The sequence below is a fragment of the Pipistrellus kuhlii genome, unplaced genomic scaffold, assembly GCF_014108245.1.
Source record: "Pipistrellus kuhlii isolate mPipKuh1 unplaced genomic scaffold, mPipKuh1.p scaffold_m20_p_16, whole genome shotgun sequence".
NCBI classification, from domain to species: Eukaryota; Metazoa; Chordata; class Mammalia; order Chiroptera; family Vespertilionidae; genus Pipistrellus; species Pipistrellus kuhlii.
The window spans coordinates 8,099,362-8,126,466 of NW_023425471.1; the positions used below are offsets into that span (position 1 = coordinate 8,099,362).

The 27,105-nt window shown below is 39.6% G+C and overlaps 1 protein-coding gene and 1 non-coding gene across 2 annotated transcripts in view; both read left to right on the forward strand.

Annotated features, from left to right (window-relative positions):
* PHEX (phosphate regulating endopeptidase homolog X-linked) overlaps positions 1-27,105 on the forward strand; it is a 185,936-nt gene that overhangs the window by 124,756 nt on the left and 34,075 nt on the right. Inside the window, exons 14-15 of the mRNA XM_036439857.2 lie at positions 8,455-8,558; positions 18,827-18,885. Of these exons, the coding sequence (XP_036295750.1) occupies positions 8,455-8,558; positions 18,827-18,885 (163 nt within the window). The remainder of the gene's footprint in view (positions 1-8,454; positions 8,559-18,826; positions 18,886-27,105) is intronic.
* LOC118720282 lies at positions 14,684-14,809 on the forward strand. The gene has a single exon (XR_004988382.1). It is a non-coding gene; the product is annotated as a small nucleolar RNA SNORA11 (small nucleolar RNA).

Below are 27,105 nucleotides of genomic sequence, written 5' to 3' on the forward strand. Positions count from 1 at the left end.
TGAGTTTGCCTACCACTGGCACAGAGTATTAGAGCCAGAACTGAAATCTGGGCCTAGGAAGCTCGGCCTGTAATCTGAAAGGGGGTTCTGCAGGGTCCTTGTCAGGGGGCCATGCTGGAGGGACAGAGGGCTGGGTTTGAAGAATTGGTGGAGCTGCTTGCTGGTTGGAAGGGCGGAGAGAAGAAGGAAGGTCATCTTGTCCAGTTGTAACAGCGCAGGCTTTGGAGTGGTTCTGCCTCTTCCACTTACTAGTTTGGTTTTGTATATAGCTTGCATAACTTCATTTAGCTTCCTTTGGTTATGTGGATATTGGAGATGATAATAACCAAGTCTTAGTATTTCTGGGATTATTAAGGGAGACTAAATAAATGTAAAAGCACCTACCATAATGACTGCACATAAGTAGGCTCCCTATGAATGGTAGCTGTTACTTTGTGGGTTAGTATGAGAACTGTTGCTGCTAAGAAGAATATCATCAGGACACAAAGTACCTTTGCAGGAGAACCTGTACAATTACATGCGATCGGCAAATATTCCGAGTCAAGGGTACAGATAAGAAGGTTTGAGAGGCAGTTTGGTGATGATGAAGTGGTCTACCGTTTCATAGCTATGTGAACTAGGATCTCTGTGCTTAAGTTTCCTCATGTCAACAACCTATATAATAAAGAGCTAATATGCTAGTTAGACCAGAAGGTGGACAGACCTTCCAAATGACCAGTGGGTGGGGGCAGGGCCATGAGACAGCCAGGACCGCAAGGCAGAGGGGGCTGCGAAGGCCTACTCTTGCACAAATTTCGTGCATCTGGCCTCTAGTGGAGATAATAATAATCCCTCCCTTATAAAGCTGCTGTGGGGATCAGATAAGTTAACATATTTCAAGTATTGAGAACTGATCCTGGTGCACAATAAGCACAATATAAAAGTGAATTATGACATCTTCAGCTTGTACTTATGATAGTAAATTATTTTTCTTTGGAAAAGCCATTGTGAATTAACTCATCTAGTATCCAGGTATCCCAATTAATTGAAAAGGCTGTACAAATGGAACAGTCTCAAGCTTTAATCAAATAAGGTAGTATTTAGGGCTCACTCACACTATTCAGTTGACCATATTTCGTTGGCAGTGTGCTGCTATTTAAAGTCAGCGCGCCACATGTTTTGACTCACCGAATATGGTACCTTTTGTCAAAAGAAACCAGATGCTGAACAGGATGCATTGTTGGGCATTTTCCCTCATTTCTTCAAGGTCTGAACAGAAGCCATTAGAAACCAAGATTTTTAAGCACTTTTGCAAAGAAATGGTTTTTGTGTAGCTCATTGCCGAGGCAGACACATTTGCCTGGCTGGCATGGCTCGGTGGTTGAGCATCAACCTATGAACCAGGAGGTTACAGTTCGATGCCCAAGTTGTGGGCTTAACCCCCTAGTGGGGGGTGCAGGATGCAGCCAATCAATGAGTCCCTCTATCATTAATGTTTCTGTCTTTCTCTCCCTCTCCCTTCCTCTATGAAATCAATAAAAACATTTTTAATAAGCAGACACAATTACACCCAAGAGTTTATAACACTTTAAAAACCAGACAGTGAAAAAATTCAAATATATAAAAATACAATACAATTGTGTTTGGAAACTAATAGAGAATACGAATAGAATGCAACTTGAAAAAAAAAAGAAAATAGGTAAAGGATGCTTGCTTGATGTGATAGCAATAGTGTCACTGATGTTAATAGCAAAAGGACTAAAGTATTGCAGGTACACAATGGGACTGTATTTTCAGTTTGGAGAAATATGTAGATAAGAACTACTATAGGGCCTATAAGAAATGTCTGGTTATACAAGCTCTGAGCAAGAGAGATGCTTTTAGAAATGAAAAACAGCTTAGTTTATTTGACACAAGTGAAGATATGATTTACCAGGTACAAACATAAAAGGAAAGAGGATAGACATTGGGTAATGGATTATATGAAGGTCAAGGAGAAAGGCTCAAAACTGAAATTGGGCCTGCACTGAGATAAGAGCAAATGAGTAAGAACTTAGAGGCAAATGTAAAGAATTAGAGAAAATTTGTCCCCCTCCCCCCAACCTTTGAAGAAGAGAAGATAAATTGATACACCCATTTGTTTCTGAATAATAACCTTTTTGTAGTCTTTGAGAAGAGCAAGAATGAAGGAAATGACCTCTATGTGAACCCCCAGTACCATACAGGAAAGCCTACTAGTTAGCCAAAAAAGGTAGGTGTTAGTACATTTTCAAATTAGCCTTACTAACTGGTCCTTTATTGCTCCTTGGTGGAAATAGACTCAAGACTGGTATGATATCGACCTTGGAAAGATTATGGTATCATCAAGAAAAGCCCAGACCACACTAGGTATTTCAAAGAGAGGAGATTTCATACAGGAGATAGTTGGGAAGGCAAGAATCAGGAAGGTGAAGTAGACCAGAGATAATAACTTCAGGAAGCTACTACCACCCCTGTATCTAGGGGCACAAAAGGGAGGAAGTGATGGTACCATCATTTAGGAGAAAGGGAGGAGGAACTGCCATTTTAGCTGGGTCTGTGAGGAGGAGATGAAGATTTGTCTACAGTCAATGTTAGAAAAAGAAAGAGGAGAGAAAGGATGAAAAAGATCAAACACAGAATTCTTTCTCCTCCTGCCACCTGCTGCTGTCCCCCAGTCCCTCCTATCGGCAGGGAGCTCACTGGCAATGGAGCCTGGGAAACATAGTTTTCAGATGCCCAGCCCCAGCGTCCTAGAACAGAGTAAAAGGGTGGGCATGTATCCGAGAGACAATAAGTAAGTAATCGGCACCATTAGGCACTTGACTCATTCTAGTGAAAGCTAGCAGAGAATTGTAGTAGGGACTAAAGTCAGAATCACAGCTGACATCCATTTACTTAGGAGAATTGGACATGGGTAACTTAAAAAATACGTTTTTCTATTGATTTTTAGAGAGAGAGGAAGGGAGAGGGAGAGAAACACAGATGTGACAGCAAAACATCAATCAAATGCCTCCTACATGCCCCTTATCAGGGATCAAGCCCTCAGCCTGGGCATGTGCCCTGAACGGGAATTGAACTGGTAACTTTTGGTGTATTGTTCAGGATAATGCCAACCAACTGAGACATCTCAGTCAGGGCTGGATATGGGTAAATTTTCAGAAAAGATCAATGTTTCTGGTGAATGATACAAACACACATACGAACATAAACATACATATAGAGATGTACAGGTATTTTGTGAACCCACATAATATTCTCTAGAGTGGGTCTTGGTCTGCTATGGCCAGTGGAGCACTGATATATATGTGGTGTGTGTGTAAAAATGTACAAATATTTATATGTGTTGTGTGTTTTATGTGTGTATAAACGATGGAGAGTGCTACTGCCACTATGCAAGAGCGAGGCAATATTTAGGTGGAATGCTCCAGAAAGAGGTTGTTAAAACTTTGAAATACCTCTGTACTATTTAGTAGATCAAAATAAAACGTTGCCCTCAATCCTCCCAAGTGATCTCTGGCCATCATGGCCCTGGAGAGCCAAGAGTGGACCTAGGAAGGGGGCGTCCACCAACCTTCCAGCCAGCCCTCTGTAACCCCCACACCCTAGCCTTCATGTAGCGTGCTCCACTGGCCAGAGCAGACCAAGACCTCCCTTTAGCCCTGGTGGTGGCGACAGGGCATCTGGTGCCATCTAGTTCCTGTTCGGTGTGCTACCTGCTGCTACCCCACCTTTATGTGGCTGCTTGTGGGAACTGCATCTTCTGCAGTGTACTGTATATTGAAGGTTGTTAAACATTTTGAACGTAGGTGTGTACACACATGTACACACAGGCATACTACTGTGGACAAAGCCATCTAAATCAAACAACCTTGCATATTGCTTTCCTATTTAAATAAGGGAAAGCATAAATAAAAAGTCTGGATGCATGAAGTATTCAGAAAGTTCTTTGTGTGCCTAATATAAAATCTTGCTTATATATATTTGGATATATCTCTGAGTCTCTTTAAATGGATTTGACATAAACAAAAAGTATTCTAGAATCTATACTTCCTATTGACTTATGTAGTGTTCAATCAGCATGTACTTAGTGATTCTGCAGAGAAGCTAAACACACGTGCTCAGCCCTTACTACATCTTCTTCACCTTTGGTGTGTTGGGAAGTAGCTTTATTCTCCTATTTAGTCTGTGGCATTTGGTGAGAAATTCAGATTCCACTAAATTTTATGATCTGGATAGCTATTCTTAGGAAAGGACAGAAGAGCCCCAATTAATTTTGCAAAGGTCGCTCAATAGAAAAGTCAGGCGATGGAATTGATTAAAAGTCATTACCAACTTGACCTAGATTTTCACCAGTAACTATAAGGACAAGAAGCTGTTCAGCCAACTATTGTCCCTTGCAGAGTTTAAACATTTTTTGAAGATTACACGTGGTTTTAAAATATTCATGTGCATTCATTCTTGTTACTATCTCTACAAGTGGAACTTGTCCAGTGGTTGCTGAGTTGCATTGTTGTTTCTTACCCAAGGACCTGTTAAAATATTTGAAATTATCAAAGTATTCTCACATGGTAGAAATTTGGGAACTAGAGAAAAGGAATGAGATAGTACCCATGATGTTGGTACTCAAACGTGCTAATACATAATTTCGTTTTAGTGTCTTCTTTCTTTCTATTTTGATAGCTGCAATTGATGTTAACATACAGTTTTGTATACTGACCTTTATTATTTTGTCCTTGTATTGTGTAGCCTTCATTACCATTATTTTAACAGCTGCATATGTTAAGTAAACTAAACTGTACCATAATTTATTTAATCATTGCTTCTCTTACTGTAATTTTTACCTTTTCCCCCTTATTCTCTGTACTCCTTATGTTAAATCACTGGTTTTCTTAGTAAGACTAATGAAAATAACAATGAAGTAGGAACCTAATGCTCTGGACTGTGTGGCTTTGCTAAGTTGCATAATTTCTCTAACTGTATCCCATCTATCACAAGATAATATTTATAGCTGACCCTTTTCTACCCCCACACTTAACCTGTCTCACAGGAAAAAGTAAAATTTGTCTCTTATCCCCTGTAATCTCCATTAAATAAATGGAATAGATCAACTAAACCAAGCTAATAGCAAATATTCATTTAATAAAACATATTTTAAATTGTTCTTCTAAATATACCTATGATAAGCTGTTGACAAATTGTAATTACTTACCTCTGAGTTTTGGTCCTCATGATTATTTTCATGGATGTGGTGTAGGACCTTACTTAAAAGTATTTTTAGACATGGGACTCTTCTTTAGGAAACTTTTGGTTGGTTTTCTTTTGGTATCTGTAGAACAACCTGAATGTTAAGTTTTTTTTTCTTTAAATGAACAGGATAATCTCACAAATAGTAAACTCTTCTAAAAGTAACAACTGATTCTGTTGATATTACCAAAAATGTTAATATTTAAAAAAAATACGTATTTATTGATTTTTTTAGAGAGAGAGGAAGGGGGGGAGAGAAACATCAATGTGAGAGAGAAACATCGATCAGTTGCCTCCCATATGCACCCACAACCTGGGCATGTGCCCTTACTGGGAATTGAACCGTTAACCCTTTGGTGCACAGGATGTAGCTCCAACCAACTGATCACCCTGCCAGGGCAAAAAATTAATATTTTTGATGGAAATTCCTTTGGGAGAATTTCCTGGAAATTGTTCTGAACACAAGAATGTTTCTGAATTTTCTGTTACAGTCATATTCTGAGAGTTCTGGCAGAACTATCTTGGGAACAAAACTGAAAAAAGCTAAGGGTTGAATAGTGGACACATTTTTAAAACTTGGAATACATTAGAATTATTAGATGAGGTTGCTTCCTAAAACAAGGCGCTTACTCTGTTTCTTCTGAGGCTGAGTACGAATATCTACCTTAAAATACCATTTATTATAAGATTTCTTTTTAATATGAAGAATCATAAACATTGGGAAAGTAGGTAAAATCATATTTTGAACAAATAGCTTTAACAAACGTTAAACATATTGCCATATTAACTTTATACACGCACACACATATTTTATTTATTTAATTTTAAAAAAATATATTTTATTGATTTTTTACAGAGAGGAAGGGAGAGAGAGAGCTAGAAACATCGATGAGAGAGAAACATTGACCAGCTGCCTCTTGCACAACCCCTACTGGGGATGTGCCCACAACCAGTGTACATGCCCTTGACCGGAATCGAACCTGGGACCTTTCAGTCTGCAGACCAATGCTCTACCACTGAGCCAAACTGGTTTCGGCACACACACATATTTTAAATGAATAAAACATATATTGGAAATTCTTTGTACATTTGTCATTGACCTATTGTAATATCCTTCTCCCCTGCCTTCCTCTTCCCTAGGTATAATCACTATTTTAAATTCAGTGTTTATCATTCCCTTGCATTTCTTTATGCTTTTGCTAAAGATAGGTACATATCTGTAAGCAACATGCATTATTGTTTTACATGTTATAAAATTTTAAATTCTTTCAGATATATAACTTGTTTTACTCAGCATTGCTTTTCAGATGATTTCATATTCATGCATACAAGCCATTTGTTTAAACTGCTGTATTGTTTCCATTATGTGATTATACCACAATTTATTTATTTATCAGCTACCCTCCATAAGAGGATTGATGGAGGGACAATTAAAAGTTATATCTTTACTAGAGGCCCATTGCATGAAGAATCGTGCAATAGGCCTTCCTTCCCCTGGCTGCCTCCACCGGTTTTTCTCTGGTACCCAGGACCCAGGCCTTTGCTCTGGCCACCACCTTCCCTCTTAGATCAGGCCAGAGCCTTCAGTCTTCTTCGCTCTGGCTAGAGCACTGCTCCTCTAGCTCCCTCTGCCCTTTGACTTCTCCCTCATAGCAGGCGTCTCATCCCGCCTGGCCACTCCCTGCCTGTGCATACAAATTAACCCACCAGCTTTGTTGGGTTAATTTGCATGCTCACTTCTGATTGGCTGGTGGGAGTTGCAGAGGTACAGTCAATTTGCATAATTCTCTTTTATTAGTGTAGATAACTGGTTGGTCAAGTAGAACACCAAGGATGCCAGAATTTGATATTTTCATTCCTGCCTTTTCTACTGGTGTTTTTAGTTATTTACTCCTTTATTTCGATTTTGGCCTGGCCCCCTGTAAAGACTAAACTGGATCACTAACAAAGTTACTCTACAGACATAATGGGTACCCACTATATGTTAGGGAAGAGATAAACCTAAGCCAGACATTGGCCAACAAATAAGCCGCTGTCAAGTCTGTAATCATCAAGTTGTAAATATACATTTATATCTGTACTGTAATCCCCGTGGGTTTTCTGTACATTCACTTGCTGCACTTTAATTTTTTACCTATAAAAGAGTTTCATGGTTTAAATTAACAAAATATTACAATTAATAAGAATTTAATTCTCTTGGTTATTTGCTTATTACAATATATATATATATATGTATATACATATATATATATATATATATATATATATATATATATATGATATAATATTATATATTAAAACCAAAGCGTTAGAGGTCATTAAAACCATAGCTTTTACTTTTACACAGATATTACTTGCAATATTTTAACTAAATACTCCTAATTTTATGTAGAGAGTGCCTATAGAATTGAAACTGCCTGCCATTTTCCTTTCAAAAAGAAAAGGGAACTCAAGAATCAATTATGTCTGTTTCTCTATCTTATTAGACAACATTGTTGTGAGCCAACAACTTCTTGTTTCTCCATGCAAGCTGTAATCTATGACTTGCCTTTGTAATTTCATTAATTTTTGGTGACCAGTATATTTTTGGGTGTTAATAAATAAATTCTATTAATAATTAAATTGTCCTTGTGACTCAATTGTGCTTGTGGTGGAAAATAAGTCTCTGAATAGCTTTTATTTTTTCCATTCATGAGCAAATGTCGAATACAGTAAATTAGATTGAACATTGGACTAAAATAATCGTCTATAAGCTAAATGAGGTTTCAGTTGACAAAACTGAATGTTACTAGAAGAAACCTATGTGACAAAAAATAAGATATACATTTTAGAAAAGTTCAAAGAATCATGTGGGCCAAGAAATTTCAAACCTAAGATAATACGTTCTGTAAGGGTTAAAGTAGATTTCTCAATTATAAAGCAAAGGAAACACATTGTAAATTATTGCGGCTTGCCTTGTTCTTTTTTTTTTTTTCCCCTCACTGTGATCCAGAAATGACCATATTGATTTTTGTGCTTTTTATTTTAAAAGAAAATCACCGAGATGAAATTTTCATGGCTTTGTGAATACTTTGTTAACTGCTGATGGTTAGAGAGGCAGTGAAGAGTGCAGCTTCTGTTGATCACTCATTTGTGCGCTGAAGTCTTTTTTTTCAGAGCCACCTCTTATCTGCACTTAGAACAATGATCCTTATGGTTTGTCTTATGCAGATCAAGTTTTCAGAATCTGACTACTTTGGCAACGTCCTGCAAACGCGCAAGTATTTAGCACAGTCTGATTTCTTCTGGCTGAGAAAAGCTGTTCCAAAAACAGAGTGAGTAAAAAAAAAGAAAAAAAAAAGTGAAATAGATAAATAATGTTGGTGGGAAGAGGAGTCTCTTTGGACCAGACTTTGTAATTCCCCTCAAATCAGAGTAACTGGCTTGCCAGTTATCTTGCTTTGGCAAAATCTGTGTTATGTTTTGGCAACTCTTATTTCTGCTGTTGTATGAATCACTTGTTCAGTTTAATTATGGCTCTTTCACTCCTAGCATCAATGCATATCAAAAGAAGGCTTATTAGGGTTTATTAGGATGCCAGCATTTAAAGCACTTCTAGATCTTGTTATATATAACTTATATATGATAAATTTTTCTAGAATGTCACATTCAGGTCAGAACCTTTAAAGATTTTAAAGAACAAATATTAAAAAAATAAAGTATGGTTACAAATGTAGAAGTAATTGTATAATTAGTAAGTAACTAGAGGATATTTGATGAGACAATGAGTGCCAAAGAATTGATAGCTTATTTCCTCCCAATAGTAGTTAATGATTCATCCCCTTTCTTTCCAGTTGCCTGTAGGTACTGTCCCTGAAGATAAGAAAGTTTCCTTAGGAACTTTTGGGCTAGGGCTAGCCTTGATATTTTCCCCCTAACAAAATGTGTGTGATGATGATGACAGCAGGTAACAATTATGTGCTTACAGTATGCCAGAAAGTGCTGTACATGGTTTATTTATTTGAAAAATATGTTTTATTGATTTTTACAGGGAAGAGGGGAGAGGGATAGAGAGTTAGAAACATTGATGAGAGAGAAACATGGATCAGCTGCCTCCTACACACCCCCTACTGCGGATGTGCCCCCAACCAAGGTACATGCCCTTGACCGGAATCGAACCCGGGACCCTTCAGTCCGCAGGCCAACGCTCTCTCCACCCAGCCAAACTGGGTAGGGCGCTGTATATGTTTTAATTCATTTTATCTTCTTGTCAATTCTGTGAGATCTAAGTACTACTTATTATCCCATTTTACAAATGAATAAGAGGCTTGCAATTGAGACTCCCTTCTGCTCAGGTTTAGATGACTTTTTGTTCATTCTTGCTAGCACTTTTGACTCTGATCTGCTATGGCCCACTTCTCCAATATGTTTATCTCTCTGTTCTCCAGATTGGATCATTTCTATTGCTCTAGCTTCAAATTCACTGATTCTTTCTTGTGCATTCTCAGATTTGCTGTTGACTCATCTAACACATTTTTCATTTTGGTTATTGGATTTTTCTTCCCATATGGATGCCTTTTATAGTTTTTGTTTTTCTGTTGTGATTATTTCTTGAATCATTATCATAATATTTTACATTAATTCTTTGAATATAGCTTATTTTATTTCTTTGAACTAATTTATAATGGCTGTTTTCAAATTTTTGTCTGCTAAATACACTGGGATCATTTAGAATCAATTTTTATTGATTGTTTTTTATTGGCTTTATACTTTTTCTTTGAATAGCATATTTTGTCATATTGAAAATGTCATTTTATTTTTTAAAATCTTCATTGTTGAAAGTGTGAAAGTGACATTTCATATATTCTAGCAACTGTGGATTCTGATTTTTCTGAGACTTTTTAAAAAGTGATGTTCCTGGACTTACACTACAGAATCCGTGTCCCCTATGATATGCAGCTGTGGAGGTCTTAGCTTATTTTTTAAATTCTTTTTTAAAATTTATTAGCCTCACTTCCTAGAGTTTGTCCTTGTATCTGCATAGTTTAGTGCTCAGGCAATCAGGGTTGGGCTTTACTCAAACTTTTCTAGCCTGTAGGGCTTTTACCCTCTGCCAGTTGGTGATTTTACTTCCCACTGGGCACTCTCTGCTGTCCTCTCTATGTGTTCCTGGTTTCCCAGCCAGCCAGGGATGTGTGGAGAACTTATCTCACCCTTCTAAGACTCTTAGTTCCAGGATCTTACTTTTAAATTTCTGGCTGGTCCATTGCTCTCCCCAATGGGAATTATAATTTCAGGCTAGCAAAGCTATGGGTCTTCCTCATTTATTTTTTAACAAGTTCAACAGTTTGAGCTGACAGAGCTGCAAGTTTTCACTCCTACTCCTAAATGAGTCCGCCCCCTGTGGCAAAAAGCTGCTGATTGTCCAGCCAGCCCTATCCTAATAAAAGTAAGTTCTCATGGACCGAGCTGGGAGGGATGGGAGCAGTCCTCGGCTAGGCTATATACGTCTGTTCTACTTACTTCCAGCTCTAGCAGTTTTTCCTAAATTAAACATCCCCCCCCCCCAATTTGTTGTTTGCCTTTGATAAATTCCCAGAGCCCCCAAATGGTTGTTTGTTAGCAACTTTGACCAAGTGATTTTTGTGGAAAGATTTGTTGACCTTCTCATACATCATAGCTGGAAGCCCGGCTTCCATGCCCACCTTTTTTTCATGGCCCATTTTTTAAACCTGTCTTATATTCTGGTCTCCAGGTTTTTGGCTGCCTTTTTTTATGCTCTCTGGGTCTCTTGTTATTCTTCCTTCCAACTCCCTGCTCTGTTCTGGCTTCTAGACTCTCTAGGTCCCATACCACCCCTTGCCGTAAGCTGTGATTACCACCTCTCCCTCTTAGCTGTGATTCCCATCTAGCCATTCCTGCCTCCTGCCATTCAAACCTTCCTATAACACGCACCTACACAGTTAGCGAAAACTTTGACTTCAGGAGTAGGCCTAAAGCTAATCACTCCCTTACCCATCCCTGACGCCTATCAAAAGCACAAAGAAAGAAAGCAGAAGGCTGAGATTCTTCGGATATGACAGACAGATGGTTTAAAGCCATCTGCTCTACTGCCCTTGGTTCTCTCCTCATTATGGTATCTCTTAGTCTATCTTACTTCATTCCCAACCTAAATAATTCACTAGTAATTTTACCTTTAGGGTTCTAAAACGAGCCCCTCAAATCCAATGACTTCAGCAAATGGTTTCCAATATCCCAATGAGCATCTACATGTAGTATGGTAGTCACAGATCTGTGAATATCATCCTGTCCTTTCAGATCTACTTCAGATCAACTCAAACTCTTTTTTTCAAACTTGTGGAAAATGCAAGACTCTTGCCAGTATTTCTGTGAAATTTCTGGGTCTTCTCAGAGACTCCTTTGTATTGGAGATGCTGCCAAGTTAATTGCTCTGTTTCAAAATGGCATTATTCATTTGGGTGTATAGCAAAGGCTGGGTTGCTATTTGAAGAACTCCTATCTGTGTCATCTTTAACATCATCCTAAAATACATCAGGCTCTAAAAGCCTTGACTATTTCTAATTTTTTATTTGCTGACTTTGTGAGCTTAGAAAAACTGTGATTTGCCTAAGTTTTATTCTCCATCACAAATAACTATTTCAGAAGGACATTGCATTGGTTAATATTTCTGGAAAGTTCTTCAAGAATGAAAATCAGCCCAATGCTAGTAATTCTTGTTTTCTCTGATTATATGTCTATTTCAGGGAAAGCAACATTAAGAAATTTAAGGTCCCTTTTACATGATAAGGTGATGCGATAGTTAATTTTTTAAAAGAAATGTTGGGCCAGTCCTATTCTGGCATGGTAGATAATTTTAGCTTTATGATACCCATTGGCTTTAATAGACATCTTTTAGGTCTAAAAATTCACGAGTTAATCAAGTGAGGATGATTGTGGAGTATCTCCACTACGCTAGTTTACTTAGTTCAGCACATCATGATTATATTTCTATAAAGCCCTGAAATAACATTTTGCTTCTTTGTAGGTATAGGAGATAAATACCCTTTATCTTTCATTCTCATGCAATCCATTTTTGCTGCACTAATGTGCATTAAGAAGTTTCTAATGTGATGATAAATGTCAGCAAGAATGGAATTAATTGGGTGGTCATCCCTGAAGGTACATATTTAGTATTGGTTCTCAAAATTGTCACTTCATCAGCTTGCTTAAAAATAGGGGATTTACTTCATTTCTCAGCTTGAATCAAAAGTAATTTCTTTCCCTCAGGATCCCCCTTCTTTGACAGAAATTATTTTAAGCTAGCTTCCCTATTAACTCATTCTCATTCTACCGTGACCAAACATGACTGGGTTTTCTTTCTGTAGCTTCTGAAAAAAATGTGTAAAAATATATCAAACGTCTACACAAATTATGGTCCTATAACAAATTTTTTATTTGCAAAAGCATTATCTATAACATGGAATGGGAAGGATATAATCTACAGGATATTAGAAATAAAGCAGTAAATATGATTTTTCCATTCTGTACTCCTTAGACTATCTTTAAAAGTTGATAGGTAAAATGTAAAACTCTAGCTTGATGTACAACTATTTTATAGGGTTCATATAAATCAGGGTGCCAATGTCCTTTCCTTTAGATTATTGTATTTCAGTATTACAGTCCTTTTATGTATCCCATTGTCTCGTATAATTTTATTTCCATATATTTTTGAATTTGAAATTTATATGAAACCTCTTTCCTCCTTATCCATTAAATCATTTCCCAAACATAGCATAGAGGAACACCCTAAAGACGTAGTAATAAGAATTTTAAACACATGAATGACATTACTTACCAAAAATAGTTGTATACATAGCAATAAATTAATTTAAACAGATTTAGTGATCTTCTGCTCAGCACATACCACTTGGACAATAGTCTTAGCCCATAAGGAACTTAAAATCTTGTTGGGAGATAAGTTATGCAAACTCAAATGCCTTTAAGGCCCATGAGCTAACAAATGGTGGCCTAGACAGGTGTAAATGTAGGGATTGGAGTGTACTGTGGAACACTAGAGATCATAAACCTCATTTTAAGGGTTTCTAATTTAGTGCCTTTTAAAACCATTGTGTTGGGCAAATGAAACATTTTTATGAAAAAAAAATTTGACCTATTGGGTTGCACTTAGTCTCTGGACAGCTAACTTTTCAGTATTTCAATTATATAATGTTATATAACAAGCCACCCTAAAGTTTAGAGGGTTAAAACAACAGTAATTGCTTATTCTCTCTTGTGGCTCTGGAGGTCACTAGGCTCATCTGGATGGTTCTTGCTCATGGTCTTTCATGTAACTCACAGTCATACAGAGACTGAGACTGGAGTTACATGAAAGGCTTCCTCTCTCGGGTCTAGTGGTTAATGCAGGCTGTTGGCTGGAATGCCTGCTGCAGCTCTCTGTGGGTACTGAGCTGCTTTATAGCATGCTGATTGAGCAAGAAACTTCAAAGAGCAAGTTTCCTAAGAAGGACAGAGTGAGGGAGGGCAGCACATGTGATCACCTGGTTGAGGAGAGAGGTTTTATCACCCTTAACTGCCTAGCATTGGAAGTTACATGGTGTCATTGTCCACTGCAGTGTATGTTTTAGAAGTGAGTCATCGAGGCTAACCCATAATCAAGAGGAGAGGAGCTTAGATTTCACCTCTTAATGGGAGGATGTAAAACAAATTGCAAACACAGATTAGAATTAGCACAGGTTGCCTTATATTAGAGAATAATAAAACTAAATCTAATCTAATACGAGTAATATGCAAATTGACCATCACTCCAACACACAAGATGGCCGCCGCCATGTGGCCAAAGATGGCTGCCCCCATGTGGACACAAGATGGCCACCACAAGATGGCCGGCAGGGGAGGCCAGTTGTGGGTGATCAAGCCAGTAGGGGAGGGCAGTTGGGGGGACCCAGACCTGCAGGGGAGGACAGTTGTGGGGGACTGAGACCTACAGGGAAGGGCAGTTGGGGGGGGACCAGGCCTCCAGGGGAGGGCAGTTGTGGGGGCAGGCTTGCAGGGGAGGACAGTTAGAGGCAACCAGATTGGCAGGGCAGGGCAGTTAGGGACAATTGGGCCAGCAGGGAGCAGTTAGGTGTCGATCAGGCTGGCAGGGGAGTGGTTAGAGGGTGATCAGGCTGGCAGGCAGAAGCAGTTAGGGGCAATCAACCAGGCAGGCAGGCTAGTGGTTGGGAGTCAGCAGTCCTAGATTTTGAGAGGGATGTTCGACTGCCTGTTTTTTTCAACAGGCAATTGAACATCCCTCAAGGGGTCCCAGATTAGAGAGGATGCAGGCTGGGCTGAGGTCACCCCCCCCATGCACCAATTTCATGCACCAGGCCTCTAGTACATAATAAACTTGGATGTAATAAGTTTAGAAAATATTTAGGAGATATAGAAAATATTTAATTGGGTATAAAGAGAGCAGAGTGCCTGAAGAATGGCTCCTCTGTGAATAACACATCCAACAGCAATTTGGCTTATTCTTCACAGATGGCAGTATATTATGACTTTCCTGAGACATAAATATATATATAAATATATATAAATATATAAATATATATAAATATATATAAATATATATATATACATATATATATATATGTGTGTGTGTGTGTATATATATATATATATATATATATATATATGTATATATATTTAACAAATGCTTTGGCATGGGCACTGACCAATCTATATAAAAACTAAGCGACTGGGATGACTGGTCGCTATGAGCACTACGGTAGCCAACCAGCCAGATAGGGGCCCTGATCGGTGTCCCCAACCTCCCACAGCTCCTCCCCCCATCCATCCGTGCCCCCGATTGGCCCCCCACTCTGATCAGAGTTAGTGCTGGCCAGCCAACCTCCTGTATCCCCACCCCCCTGCCAGCCTGGCCCGGATCAGCCCCTATTGGGGCTGGTGGCCAGACCCCACCTGTGACTGAATTCATGCACCAGGCCTCTAGTAAGAAATAATAGCATCCACAACTGATATGAGCTCTGGGTATAATCAAGGCTCCAAATATACCTTAGAATCAGCAAGAGCTCTGGGAGGTTAGGAAAGCTGAGGTCATGTATCTGAAATAAGATGTTTTAGGTATTCTTGCTGAAGCTTTAGAGTAGGGGTGTCGAACTCAATCAGAGAAGGGGCCAACATCTAAAATCCAGCCTAAATCGTGGGCCGAATGGTTTACTGAACAGTCATAAACTGTCATTGTGATGGAAACGCAGCGGAGTGCAGTGATGACAGCGCGGTGCAGGCCACATTGCAAGGCCTGGCGGGACGGATTTGGCCCGCGGGCCTTGTGTTTGACACATGTGCTTTAGAGCATCCATGTGGTTGTTTGATTTCCTTGTTTTGTCCATCTTGATCCATCAGCAGTTAGAAACGTTTTCCTTGTATGGCTGTTACCCTGATATTCTGAAAGTTTATTCTTTGCACAAGGGAGAGGAGTTGGGAGGATAGGAAGAGAAGGGCTGAGCTCTTGGAATACACTTAATCTTTTGAACATATTATATTTCTGTCTAATGTTATTTAAAAGACAAGTTGACATATATACCTGGATTCTCCTACTTTTGACCCAAAAAGCAGACATAGAAATGCCTGGGTCTTTGAGTAATGTATTATTTTTATATTACTGCTGTAATAAATTACCGCAACCATAGCAACTCATAATCACAAATGTATTATTTCACAGTTCTGTAGATTAGAAGTGTGGATTGGCTTGGCTGATTTCTTGACTCCACGTTTTGCAAGGCTGAAATGAAGGTGTCAGCTGGGCAGGCCCTTAGCAGGAGGCTCTGCGAAGAAGCCTCTTCCAGTCTCATCAGGTGTTGGCAGAATTCAGTTTCTTGTGGTTGTAGAACTCAGGTTCCTCCTTCCTTCGTTATGGCTAGCTGGAAGCCACTCTTCACTTGAAGTCTCTCTTTGGTCCTTGCACATGGCTCCTACATCTCAGAGCCAGAAAGAGTGTGTGGAATCCTTTTCAGTCTTGGAATCACTGGACTTGGTTGTGTAGCATCTCTTCGGACTTCCTCCTCTTCCGTGTTGCATCTCTCAGATTCCAGTCAGAGAAGGTTTAATGCTCTTAAGAGCTCATGTGATTCAAATGGGAACACATGGAAAATCCAGGATAACCTCCCTATTTTTAGGTCCTTAAACTTAATTACTCTGCAGTCCTCTTTGCCATGAAATGGGATGGGGGGATTAGTATGGACCCAGGGATTAGTATGTAGATATCTTTTTGGGAGCCATAATTCTACCTACTATAGATAGCAACAAATAAAGGTGCTTTATATCCACTTATTTCCCCAGGAAAATAGTCCAGTCAGTAACTTTGTGTTAATAATTAAGACCTTTGAAATATGAATATTAAAGTTGAATGAAAAGAATATACACTTATGGAAGAGAGTATAGGTTTAAGTTTTGACAAGAGAAGGGACACACTCTTTCTTGATATCCAATAATGTTTCCATTATTAAACCAGAGAAACTGGTTTGAAGAACAGACTGATCAGGCTTTGTATAATTATATAATGCTTGTAAATTTCATTGTCTTCATTTGTGTAATGGGATAATAATTGTTATAGTTGCTGTGGGGAAAAACCTATCAATAGGAAGTGCCGAGGACACAGTAATTGCTCAGTGAATATTAGCTAATCTTACCTAATAATAGACAAACGTCTATATTGACCATACCTCTGTTACTTCCACAGCCAATCAGAGTGAGTATGCAAATTAGAAGGCCAAAGATTGCTGATGCCCAGGGTGCTTCAGGCACAGAGTGGCCAGGTGGGGCAGGACGCCTGCTGTGAGAGGGAGGGTGGGGAAAGGGGTGTGAAGGAATCTACAGGATCAGAGTGCCACAGCAGCGAAGACAAGACTGCAGACTCTGGAATCTGCAGCAAAGACGAAGAAGGCAGAGGAAGGCCTGGGTCCTGGATGCTGGAGGAAAACCAGTGCTGGAAGCCAAGGGAAGGAAGGAATCTCTTCATGCAATGGGCCTCTAGTAGTAGTAGTAATAATAATAATAATAATAATAATAATAATAATAGAATGATATATTCATGGACTTCTTTATAGATGGAGAGAAGGTATGGGTGGGCCAATTAGAATCAATACTTAGATTTCCTACTAGTTTCAGATTACTGACATACATAATTATTCTATTAAACATAAATGAGTAAAATGATTGTTCTGAAAAGGAATTTACATTAAGCAATTTAGCTTCAAACAAATTGCTTTGTTTTAATCATAAACAGAAGTGGCTGAAACTCACAGTCATCTGAGTCAAGGGTTGGAAAACTCTGGCTTGTGGCTAAATCTTGCCTGCTGCCTGTTTTTGTATGGCTCATGAGCTAAGAATGATTTTTAGAGATAAGTGTTTGTAGTTGATTTGATGATGCAAAGCACAAACTTTGAACCCCAATTAGGCAAAATGTTGTCCTGCACTAAAAGAATTTCATTCTTTTATTAATAGTCCTGTATTACAAAAAATTGTACATGGTTATTATGTTTTGAATTTCATTAAAGATTTGTGGAAAAAATTCTCACTATAGAAGAACCTGTATAACATCCTTGATTTTGCCTCTTTGCAAAATACCTACATGTTTACCATATGACTCTTCACAGAAATTTCTTTTTCCTGAGCTATATTCCAAGTGGAGTGTAGATTTTTCATAGCGGGAAGGTACTCCCAAGATCTCCTAATGCAACCTTACTTTCATAGCTAAAGCCGAACCTCAGAAAGTAGGCGACTGTTCCACCATGGCCCAGCTAGTTGGTGAGAGTGGCAGGATGAGTCAGTTGATCTTTTGGTGGCTAAATCAGTAAACTTTCCACCAGAATAGACAGATACTCTGGGTATTATAGTTGTATTTTATTAATCTTTCTTTTTAAAAAAATATATTTTATTGATTTTTTACAGAGAGGAAGGGAGAGAGATAGAGAGCTAGAAACGTCGATGAGAGAGAAACACCAACCAGCTGCCTCTTGCACAGCCCCTACTGGGGATGTGTCCACAACCAATGTACATGCCTTTGACCAGAATCGAACCTGGGACCTTTCAGTCCGCAGACCGACGCTCTACCACTGAACCAAACCGATTTCGGCTATTAATCTTTCTTTACATGGACCTCTGTGTTAACACTATTCCAAAAAAAATTTTTTTTAACATGGACAGGTCAGAGGTTACGCCACATAGTAACTCAGCTGTCCCATGGGCCCATTAAACAGGGCCTGGCAAGCATCAGCTTGTTGCCATGTTTCCATCTGCAGGGAGAGCCCGTTAAGAGTCTAGGATTTCTCATTAAACTGTTTCAGAAGCACTGGTGCTGACTTTCTCTGTAGTTAGTAATAGCAGATAACCAGGCATGTTAATATATTTTCATTGACCCATGTTCAGTTTAGGATGAGATTGTTTATTGAGCAGAGCAATAGCCCTAAATTGAAGCGATCATTTCCCCATTGTTACCTGGTTAACATTATGTTTGTTCTTCTGCCCTCCTGCCTGGATAATGATGAGCCCTTGGTGATATTTGTTTCTCTTGCTACAGGTGGTTTACAAATCCAACGACGGTCAATGCCTTCTATAGTGCATCCACCAACCAGATCCGTGAGTACTCAGCTTCTCTCCTCCTTGTTAATCTGGTACAAAATGGAGGGAACTTTTCCATGACTATGATTAAGGGTAGGGCATTTTCTATTTTCCTCCCCCCAAAAGTGACGAGGTATTTTGGTGAAAGAAGTTTGTTTCCATACCCATATGCACAATTTTCAATTTTCCTCACTCCCTTCACCTTACAAGTTTTTTAAAGCTTTATATGACCATTGAGTGAAAAAACAACAACCCCAACTGTAATAACTAAAAATACAACGAAGTTAGCCACGAAAAGAAACAAGTTTCCATTTTTCTTTCAGAATTGTCTTACTGATTTTGTCTATACCATTTTGTTTATTTTTAGGATTGAGTGGAAAAACAAGCAGATAACTGGGAGATTGTAGAACCTGAGGGGAATATATATATGAAAAGTTTAGAAATGTTGTTATTAACCCTAGGATACAAAGCCTTGACTTCCTTTCATTTACATGCTGTGGATATATGTACTAGTTATTATAAATGCCATGATAAGTTTAAAAATTATTAAAGATCTGATTGGCACAAATTAAAAATCTGACAGCACCAAGCGTTGGCACACAGGACAGACATTCACTGCTGGTGAAAGTATAAATTGGTTCACTCACTTTGCAGAGCAATTTGGCAATGTAGAAGGTTGAAGTTGTGCATGTATATCTCTGACCATCATTTGCACTCTTGGCATGCGCCCTAGTGCTGTGATTCTCAAAGTGTGGTGCTGGTACAACAGCAAGAACATCGCGGGGGAACTTGTTAAAATGCACTGTAGACCTATTGTTCACAGACCCTGGACATGGCTCAGAAATCTCTTTGATTAAGCTCTCTAGGTGACACTAACATAGTTTGAGAACTATTGCCCTAAAGAAGTTTCATATAGTGAGGCCCATGTGCGAAGGCTCATAACAGTATTGTTTATAAAACAGGAAAAGGGGAATCAGCTATGTGTCCCTCCACAGGAAAATGAATTAAATGTGGCATGTTTACTAGCCGAAACCGGTTTGGCTCAGTGGTGGAGCGTCGTTCTGCGGACTGAAGGGTCCCAGGTTCGATTCTGGTCAAGGGCATGTACATTGGTGCGGGCACATCTCCCGTGGGGGTTGTGCAGAAGGCAGCTGGTCATTGCTTCTCTCTCATCAATGTTTCTAGCTCTCTATCTCTCTCCCTTCCTCTCTGTAAAAAATCAATAAAACATACTTTAAAAAAATGTGGCATGTTTACACAAAGGAATGCCACAATGCAGTGAACGAGTGACCTAGAGTGACATGCATTAACATGGATGAGCCTCACAGATATTCGGTTGTGTGGTGGAAAAAGCAACTTGGTTCCGGAAATATACTGAGTATGTTACTATATAAACGAGGTTCAGAAGCATGCAGGACAATTCTATTTGACATTTATGAGAATGACAAATGATGAGTTCAAGCTGGTAGTGACCTGTTATGGAGAAGGTGGTCCTCTCCTGCTTGAGCCCTTGCAGGTTTCTCACCTCCCCTATCCCCCCCACCCCCCACACACATCTTCTGGTTTCCATCTTCACTCCCTTGCTTAGCAATAACATCTAATCTCATGGTTTTAAGCACATCTCTATGCTGTTTGTTGAATGTGGGGGATGGAATTTATAAAGACTTGCCACTCTTGACCATGCTCTCCATACCAGTAAGCACCTCCTCTCTGGCATCCCTGTTTCTAAATATAATATTTCAGCCATTTTAAGATGTTTCACAATCACCTCATTTTCCTCCTTTGCTCAGAACCTGTTATCAGCTTTCTATCTTATTCAGATTAGAAGCCAAGCTACTTACAATGGCCAGGGGCCTCTGACCAGGCTGCCTTTACCTCTATCTGTCCCAGCCACATGGGCCTCCCTCCTGGTCCTAATGCATGAGACCCCTCCTGACATTTATACTCTGGACTCTCTTTGAGTAGGAAAACTTCCCTAAGGGATCCGTATGGTTCACACTCCCAGTTCCTTCAAATATTTGTTCAAATGCTACCTTCTTACTGAGGCGTCCTGCACGCTCGCAATACACCCTTCATGCCGGCCCTCATCTGGACAGGACTCGCTGGCCACAGAGGACAGCCCTGAGGCGGTGGTCTCCTGCTCCCAGCAGACACATCTCTTTAGAGTCATCCTCATGTGGCCACACTTGGGAATGGCAGTCTCTGCAGGACTGGTCTGAGAGGGTAGTGAACAGAAGGAAAACAAGCAGATGGTGGTAATTTTGGATTTTTACATTAATTTATATAATCAAATCAGTTATTAATATTTTGAATATTTTGAATGTCACTCCTTACTGTACAAGTATTCACTATTATCATGACAATACCATTGCTTTCTTCCTCCCAGCTTTATGGAGATATAATTGACAAATAAAAATTGTCTGAACTTAAAATGTACAGCATGATGTTTTAATATAGCTCCAAGTTAAAAACTATGCTGCATATGGAAACTTATGATATTAGGGTTATTAATTATAAATTATAAATGATAATAATATTAATTATATTTATATAATGTGAATTATAATATTTCTTGAAATAACCTATAGGGCAATAGAAAATTCTGTAGATTATCCACGGTAAAAGAAAATGTTTTATATAATACTAGAGGCCCGGTGCACTAAATTCGTGCACAGAGGTGGGGAGGTCCCCTCAGCCCAGCCTGGACCCTCTCACAATCCTGGACTACTGGCTCTTAATTGCTCACCTACCTGCCTGCCTGGTTGCCCCTAACTGCCCTCCATCCTTGCTGGCCTGATCACCCCTCACTGTCTCTGCATGCCGGCCTAATCACCCCTAACTACCCCTGCTGCCAGCCTAGCTGCCCCTCACTGCCTCCCCTGCTGGCCTGATTGTTTCCAACTGCACCCCCTGCTGTTGGCCTGGTCGCCTCTTACTGCCTCCCCCGCCAGCCTGGTCGCCCCCAACTGCCCCTTTCTGCTGGCCTTGTTGCCCCCAACTGCCTCCCCCTGCCGGCCTTGCTTGTTCAGTTGTTTGGTTGTTCCTCATTAACCCTCTGCTGGCCTAGTTGAAGGTAGCCATCTTGTGAGGGCGTGAGAGTCAATTTGGATATGATCTCTTTATTATATATGATTTGGTACATACAAAATAATATATGAAACATGCTGAAATATATGAGGTTATAAAGGATATAAGGAAACATATGATAAATATATCCCTGTGAATCCACCACCCAACCAAGAACTGGAACATTCCCAATATTATTGCATCTGTCCATGCTCCTTTCCATCTTATTCCTCTCCCACACCATAGAGGTAACCACTATTCTGATTTGTGTGTTTATCATTTTGTTTTTTAAAATAAATTGTAAATAATTTAAGTATCCTTAAATAATATATTTATTTTTATTTATGTTGTAGCATATAATAGTAAGAATGATATGCAATCTTAATCAAATGTGTTTTTTCAATTAACATGTTTTTAAGATTCATCCATGTAGCATGTGGCAGTAGTTTATTTTATTTTCACTGCCATATACTATTCCATTGTGTGACTGTATCCCAGATTACTTATTTGTTTTACAGATCTTTTCTGGTGAGAGATTTATGTGTTTCCTTCCCCTTATATTTTTGCTATTATGAACAGCACTGCTCAGTATATTCTCATACATGTCCCCTAAAAAACTATTTGAAGTCTATATTAGGGATGGAATTACTGGCTTGTAGGGTATGCAAATACTCAACTTTACTAGCTAACACCAAATGTTTTCCAATGTGAGTGTTCCAGACTATGGAAATGTTTTCATCAACTATCATTTTCATCATTCTTGGCATTGGTAGACTTAATTTTTACCAATATAGTGAGTGTAATAGGTCAGCTGTTATGAAAGAAAAGGCATTGAAATAGACTATTCACAAGTGTTTCCATACACAGTGAATATTTACTGCTCCTTTGAAGATTTAAGTAAGTCTCATAATAATTCTGTCTCCAGGATTCACCCCTGATCAGCCTTTTCCTTGTCTGGGAAGAATCAATCCTATCAGAGGTTTACTGAAGAAGCAGCCATTTTAGGGTAACCCAGTGGTTTCTGGAAAGCTCATGAGCAGAGGGGGTTTGGAATGAACAATTTGAAGTGGTATTTTAATTAAGAGATTCAGCTGTTTCTATTTTCCTAATGACCAGTGTTCGCTCTCATTGTAAATTACATTCCCAGACAAGATGACAAGGAATCCTTTGGGCGATTTTTTTCTCTCTCCTTTCTGATTTTTCTGGACTACAAATTAAGACAGGTGGAGTACCTTCTTATAGATTTCCCCACTGGGTTTCCTGGGACACCCCAGCCCCAACTGCCTTCTTTTTGCTTCACTGAAGAAATGAAAAATTGAGGCGATTTTCTGAAATGAACATCTTTATTGATTAGGGCCTGATTCTGACAGCATGTGGCCATCTGTTTAATTGGGTTTCACATCTAAGATGTAACTATACTTAGTAACGTGATTTATGAGGATTTCATTCAGTTCCCATTATCATTTTCTGATTTATGCTACTTAAGTCTGCTTCTGCATACAGTAGAGACCTGAGTAGAAAATAGAAAAACTAAAAACCTGTAGATTTTTTTTTTCAAATCCACACCTTTGTGTGAAACACTATGATTTGTGACTGTCTTTCAATGTTAGATTTTTTGCAGGGTGGATATAGTTCCTTATTTTTCTGCCCTGGTCAAGCTGGTTAGCAATGTCCTCAGATACAAAATAATAGTAAGATAGTAATGGTTTAAGTCTGCTTTAGGAGGAGTTATTCTCAGGAACTGTTGCAGAATTTAATTGTATGTAATTAAATACGGTGGTTAAAATAGAAAACAAGGAGCTGAGGTGACTGGTGTCCAAGCTTGGGCTTCTCTAACTTTGTGGTAACAGCAAAAGTGGTCTACTTAGTTTGAGTAGGGAAATAGCGAGAACCTCAGTGGGAGACCTTGAGTTGCACTGATTTAGTTTTGACTTTGTTTAAGGTATTTTTCCTTCTTCACCCCTGTTTTCCTCATCTGCTACATGTTGAGATTACCTAGCCCACAGTGTCTTGGGTGAGAATTTGATGAGATGAATTTGAAAAGTACCAGCAGATTGCCACGGTTAGGGTTTATATATCTACTAGAGGCCCAGTGCATGGATTCATGCACTGGTGTGGTCCTTTGGCCTGGCCTGCAGGTATTAGTGGACCTCTGTGCCACTGTAGCCCCGTCTTACCCGCCAGCTGGTTGGGCTCCAGCCCAATGTCTGCATTGATCCTGTACAGCACGAAGTAGTGTGGGAAAGGGCAGGCAGCAGGGGAGGAGCCGGCATCCTACTCATTGGGCACAGGGCTGCATCACTCCTACTCATCCTGGCCCAGCAGTGTCTGCTTCCGCTGCTCAGTTGTGCAGGGGGAGTGTCTGCGGGAGAGGCTCTGCTGCCGCAGCTGCATTTGCTAGCCGTCAACCTGGCGTTTAGCACCCGTCTGTCTGTCAGCTGATTAGTGCTCCTGCTTTGGAAGCCCACTGACCATCAGGGGGAAGCTCCTTCTTTGAGCATCTGTCCCCATGGTGGTCAGTGCGCATCATAGCTACCAGCTGGTCATCCGGTTGCTTAGGCTTTTATATAGATAGATAACTGGTATGCCAGTAATCCCCAGGAGAGCCAGTCCATCACAGAATAGACAGCAAAATATGAAAATGTTGGAGGGACATATTTTGGACTTTTGATCTCAAAATATTTTATAAATCAAAACAATATTTTTACATACTGAAAAAATATAACCAATTTGGAAAAGTGTTTGGCAGTTTGTTGATATCTCCTGTAACCCAGAAATTCCATTTTTGATGATGGATCCTTATGCTCACAATGAGACATGTAACACAAATGTTCACTGCAACTTTATTCATTCTGGCAAAAATCTGGAAAGGACCTAATATCCATCAACAGAAGACTAGGTAAATTGATATGTTAATACAATTGAATATTATATAGCAATGAAAATGAGCAGATGGCTTCATTCTACAGTATGTAAGAATGCCACTGACAATGATGAATGAAACAGTACATTGTTCCATCCATAAAGTCAGGAACAAGCAACTGAATCTGTGATCTAAGGGGCAACAAGTGAATATAATGGCTATCTATGTTGGGGTATTGGCTGGAAAGAGGCACAGGAAACATTATCTTGATCTGGGAGGTAGTTGCACAGGTCATACATGTATAAAATCTCATTGAGTCCTACCATTAAATGTATGTAAATGCCTTTACTGTATGTATGTAACACCTCAACATAAACAGTGACACCTTTATTTCGCCCATAAAATTATTTGGAACAGCATATAGCATGCATAGACATTTTGTATTAATAACAGGGCTAAGCCTCCAGAGGCATAGACTAGGACCGTGGTCGCAAACCACAGGTCGGCAAACTCACGAGCCACATGCGGCTCTTTGGCACCTTGAGTGTGGCTCTTCCACAAAATACCACAGCCTGGGCGAGTCGATTTTGAAGAAGTGGCGTTAGAAGAAGTTTAAGTTTAAAAATTTGGCTCTCAAAAGAAATTTCAATCATGTACTGTTGATATTTGGCTCTGCTGACTAATGAGTTTGCCGACCACTGGACTAGGGATCAGCAAACTTTCTCTAAAGGCCCAGGTAGTACATATTTTTGTTTTTGTGAGCCATGTGGTCTCTGTTGCAAAATATCAACTTTTCCATTGCAGTTGTAGACAATTCATACACGAGTGAGCATGCTGTGCCCAGTAAAACTATTTATATGCACTGTAGTTTACCCACCGCTATTGTAGAGCACTGTTTGAGGATGGGAGCCAGGAGACTTGACGAGCTTTAAACTTGGATCTAATGAGGTGTTGGTACTGGGACTGTGTTGGAGGATGGTAGAGTGAACAGCTCACCTTTGGCTTGCATTTATACTTATATGGATGGATTGATTTTAGACTAAAATCCAGTTCATATATTCAATATCAAAGCATATCTGCAAAGTTCCTCCTTTCAGTTTATTTTCATATGCCTCAAATCATATTAAGGAATTATTTTAAGCCAATAAGACCTTGGCATGTAAATAGGCAAGGCCCCAGGGCTAAACCCAATGATGTTATTATCTTTGCTCTTATACACAAGGGATTTGGTTGCCTCAGTTTAATCACAGATATTCTGCTAAAGAAAATAAGCCTTTGTCCAGAGGCTGGGCTTATGCTAGCATCAAACTATAGAATTAATCCTGAAATCAAACATAGATTTATTTTGCTGTTAAGGAAAAAACTATGTTTCAGGCTGGGAGAATTTCTTGTACTTCATTGACTCTGCCTAAAACCACAAAGTGGAATTAAATTCCCGAATCTACTTGCTGCTGTTTTGGGGGGACATTTTCGGAATAGTCTTCCCCAGTTTGGAAGCTAGAAGGAAGGAAACTTGAAATGGTCATCTGATCCAAGCTTCTCATTATCTAGAAGAGATCCTGTCACATAGAGCAACTCTTAGTAATTTTTTCCAGTTACTAACTTAATATTTATAGAGACCCCAGTGATTCTTACCCCCCTGGTATTCATGCCCTCGTCTAGCCCCCTCCCACACTGAATGAGTCTGACCTTTGTAAACAGGGGGATACTATAGAAATGACGGAGGATGACTTCTGAGGCTAGGTCATAAAAGACATTGTAGCTTCTGCCTTGCTCTCTTGACTTGATCACTCTGGGGAAGTCAGCAACCATGTCATAAAGGCACTCAAGAAGCAAGCTTGTGTATCACCTGCTACAGCTGTTTTAAGACGTTCTGGTTCTGATGCAGTCAAGGACTCCGGAAGTCCTAACACAGCCCCTGTCTCTGAGGCCCGACCAACGAGGCAGCCAAGATTGACATTCTGGGTAGTGCCACAAGAGGACAAAGGTACTCTCAAGTGGGAAGCCCTGTAGTCTATTCCTATTGTGGTGGTGGTTAGTCCCTGGACCAATGTCTGGAGGGACCCATTTGCCGCCTGTAGAGTACTTGTTGTATTTAGATAGTGAAGGACCGAGCAGGTTTGCTATGAGGCTGGTAGCAGAAAGCATGGGCTGATTATCAGGGTCCATTAAAGAGGTAGGGTGTGAGTAGGTCACTCACATGAAGTGAGCAACCTGGATGTAAGCCAGACCGAGGAGAGCATCAGGGAGCTGGAAAAGAGCCATGCTGATGGGAATAGGAAGTCAGGGAGCAATCTCGCTAATATATC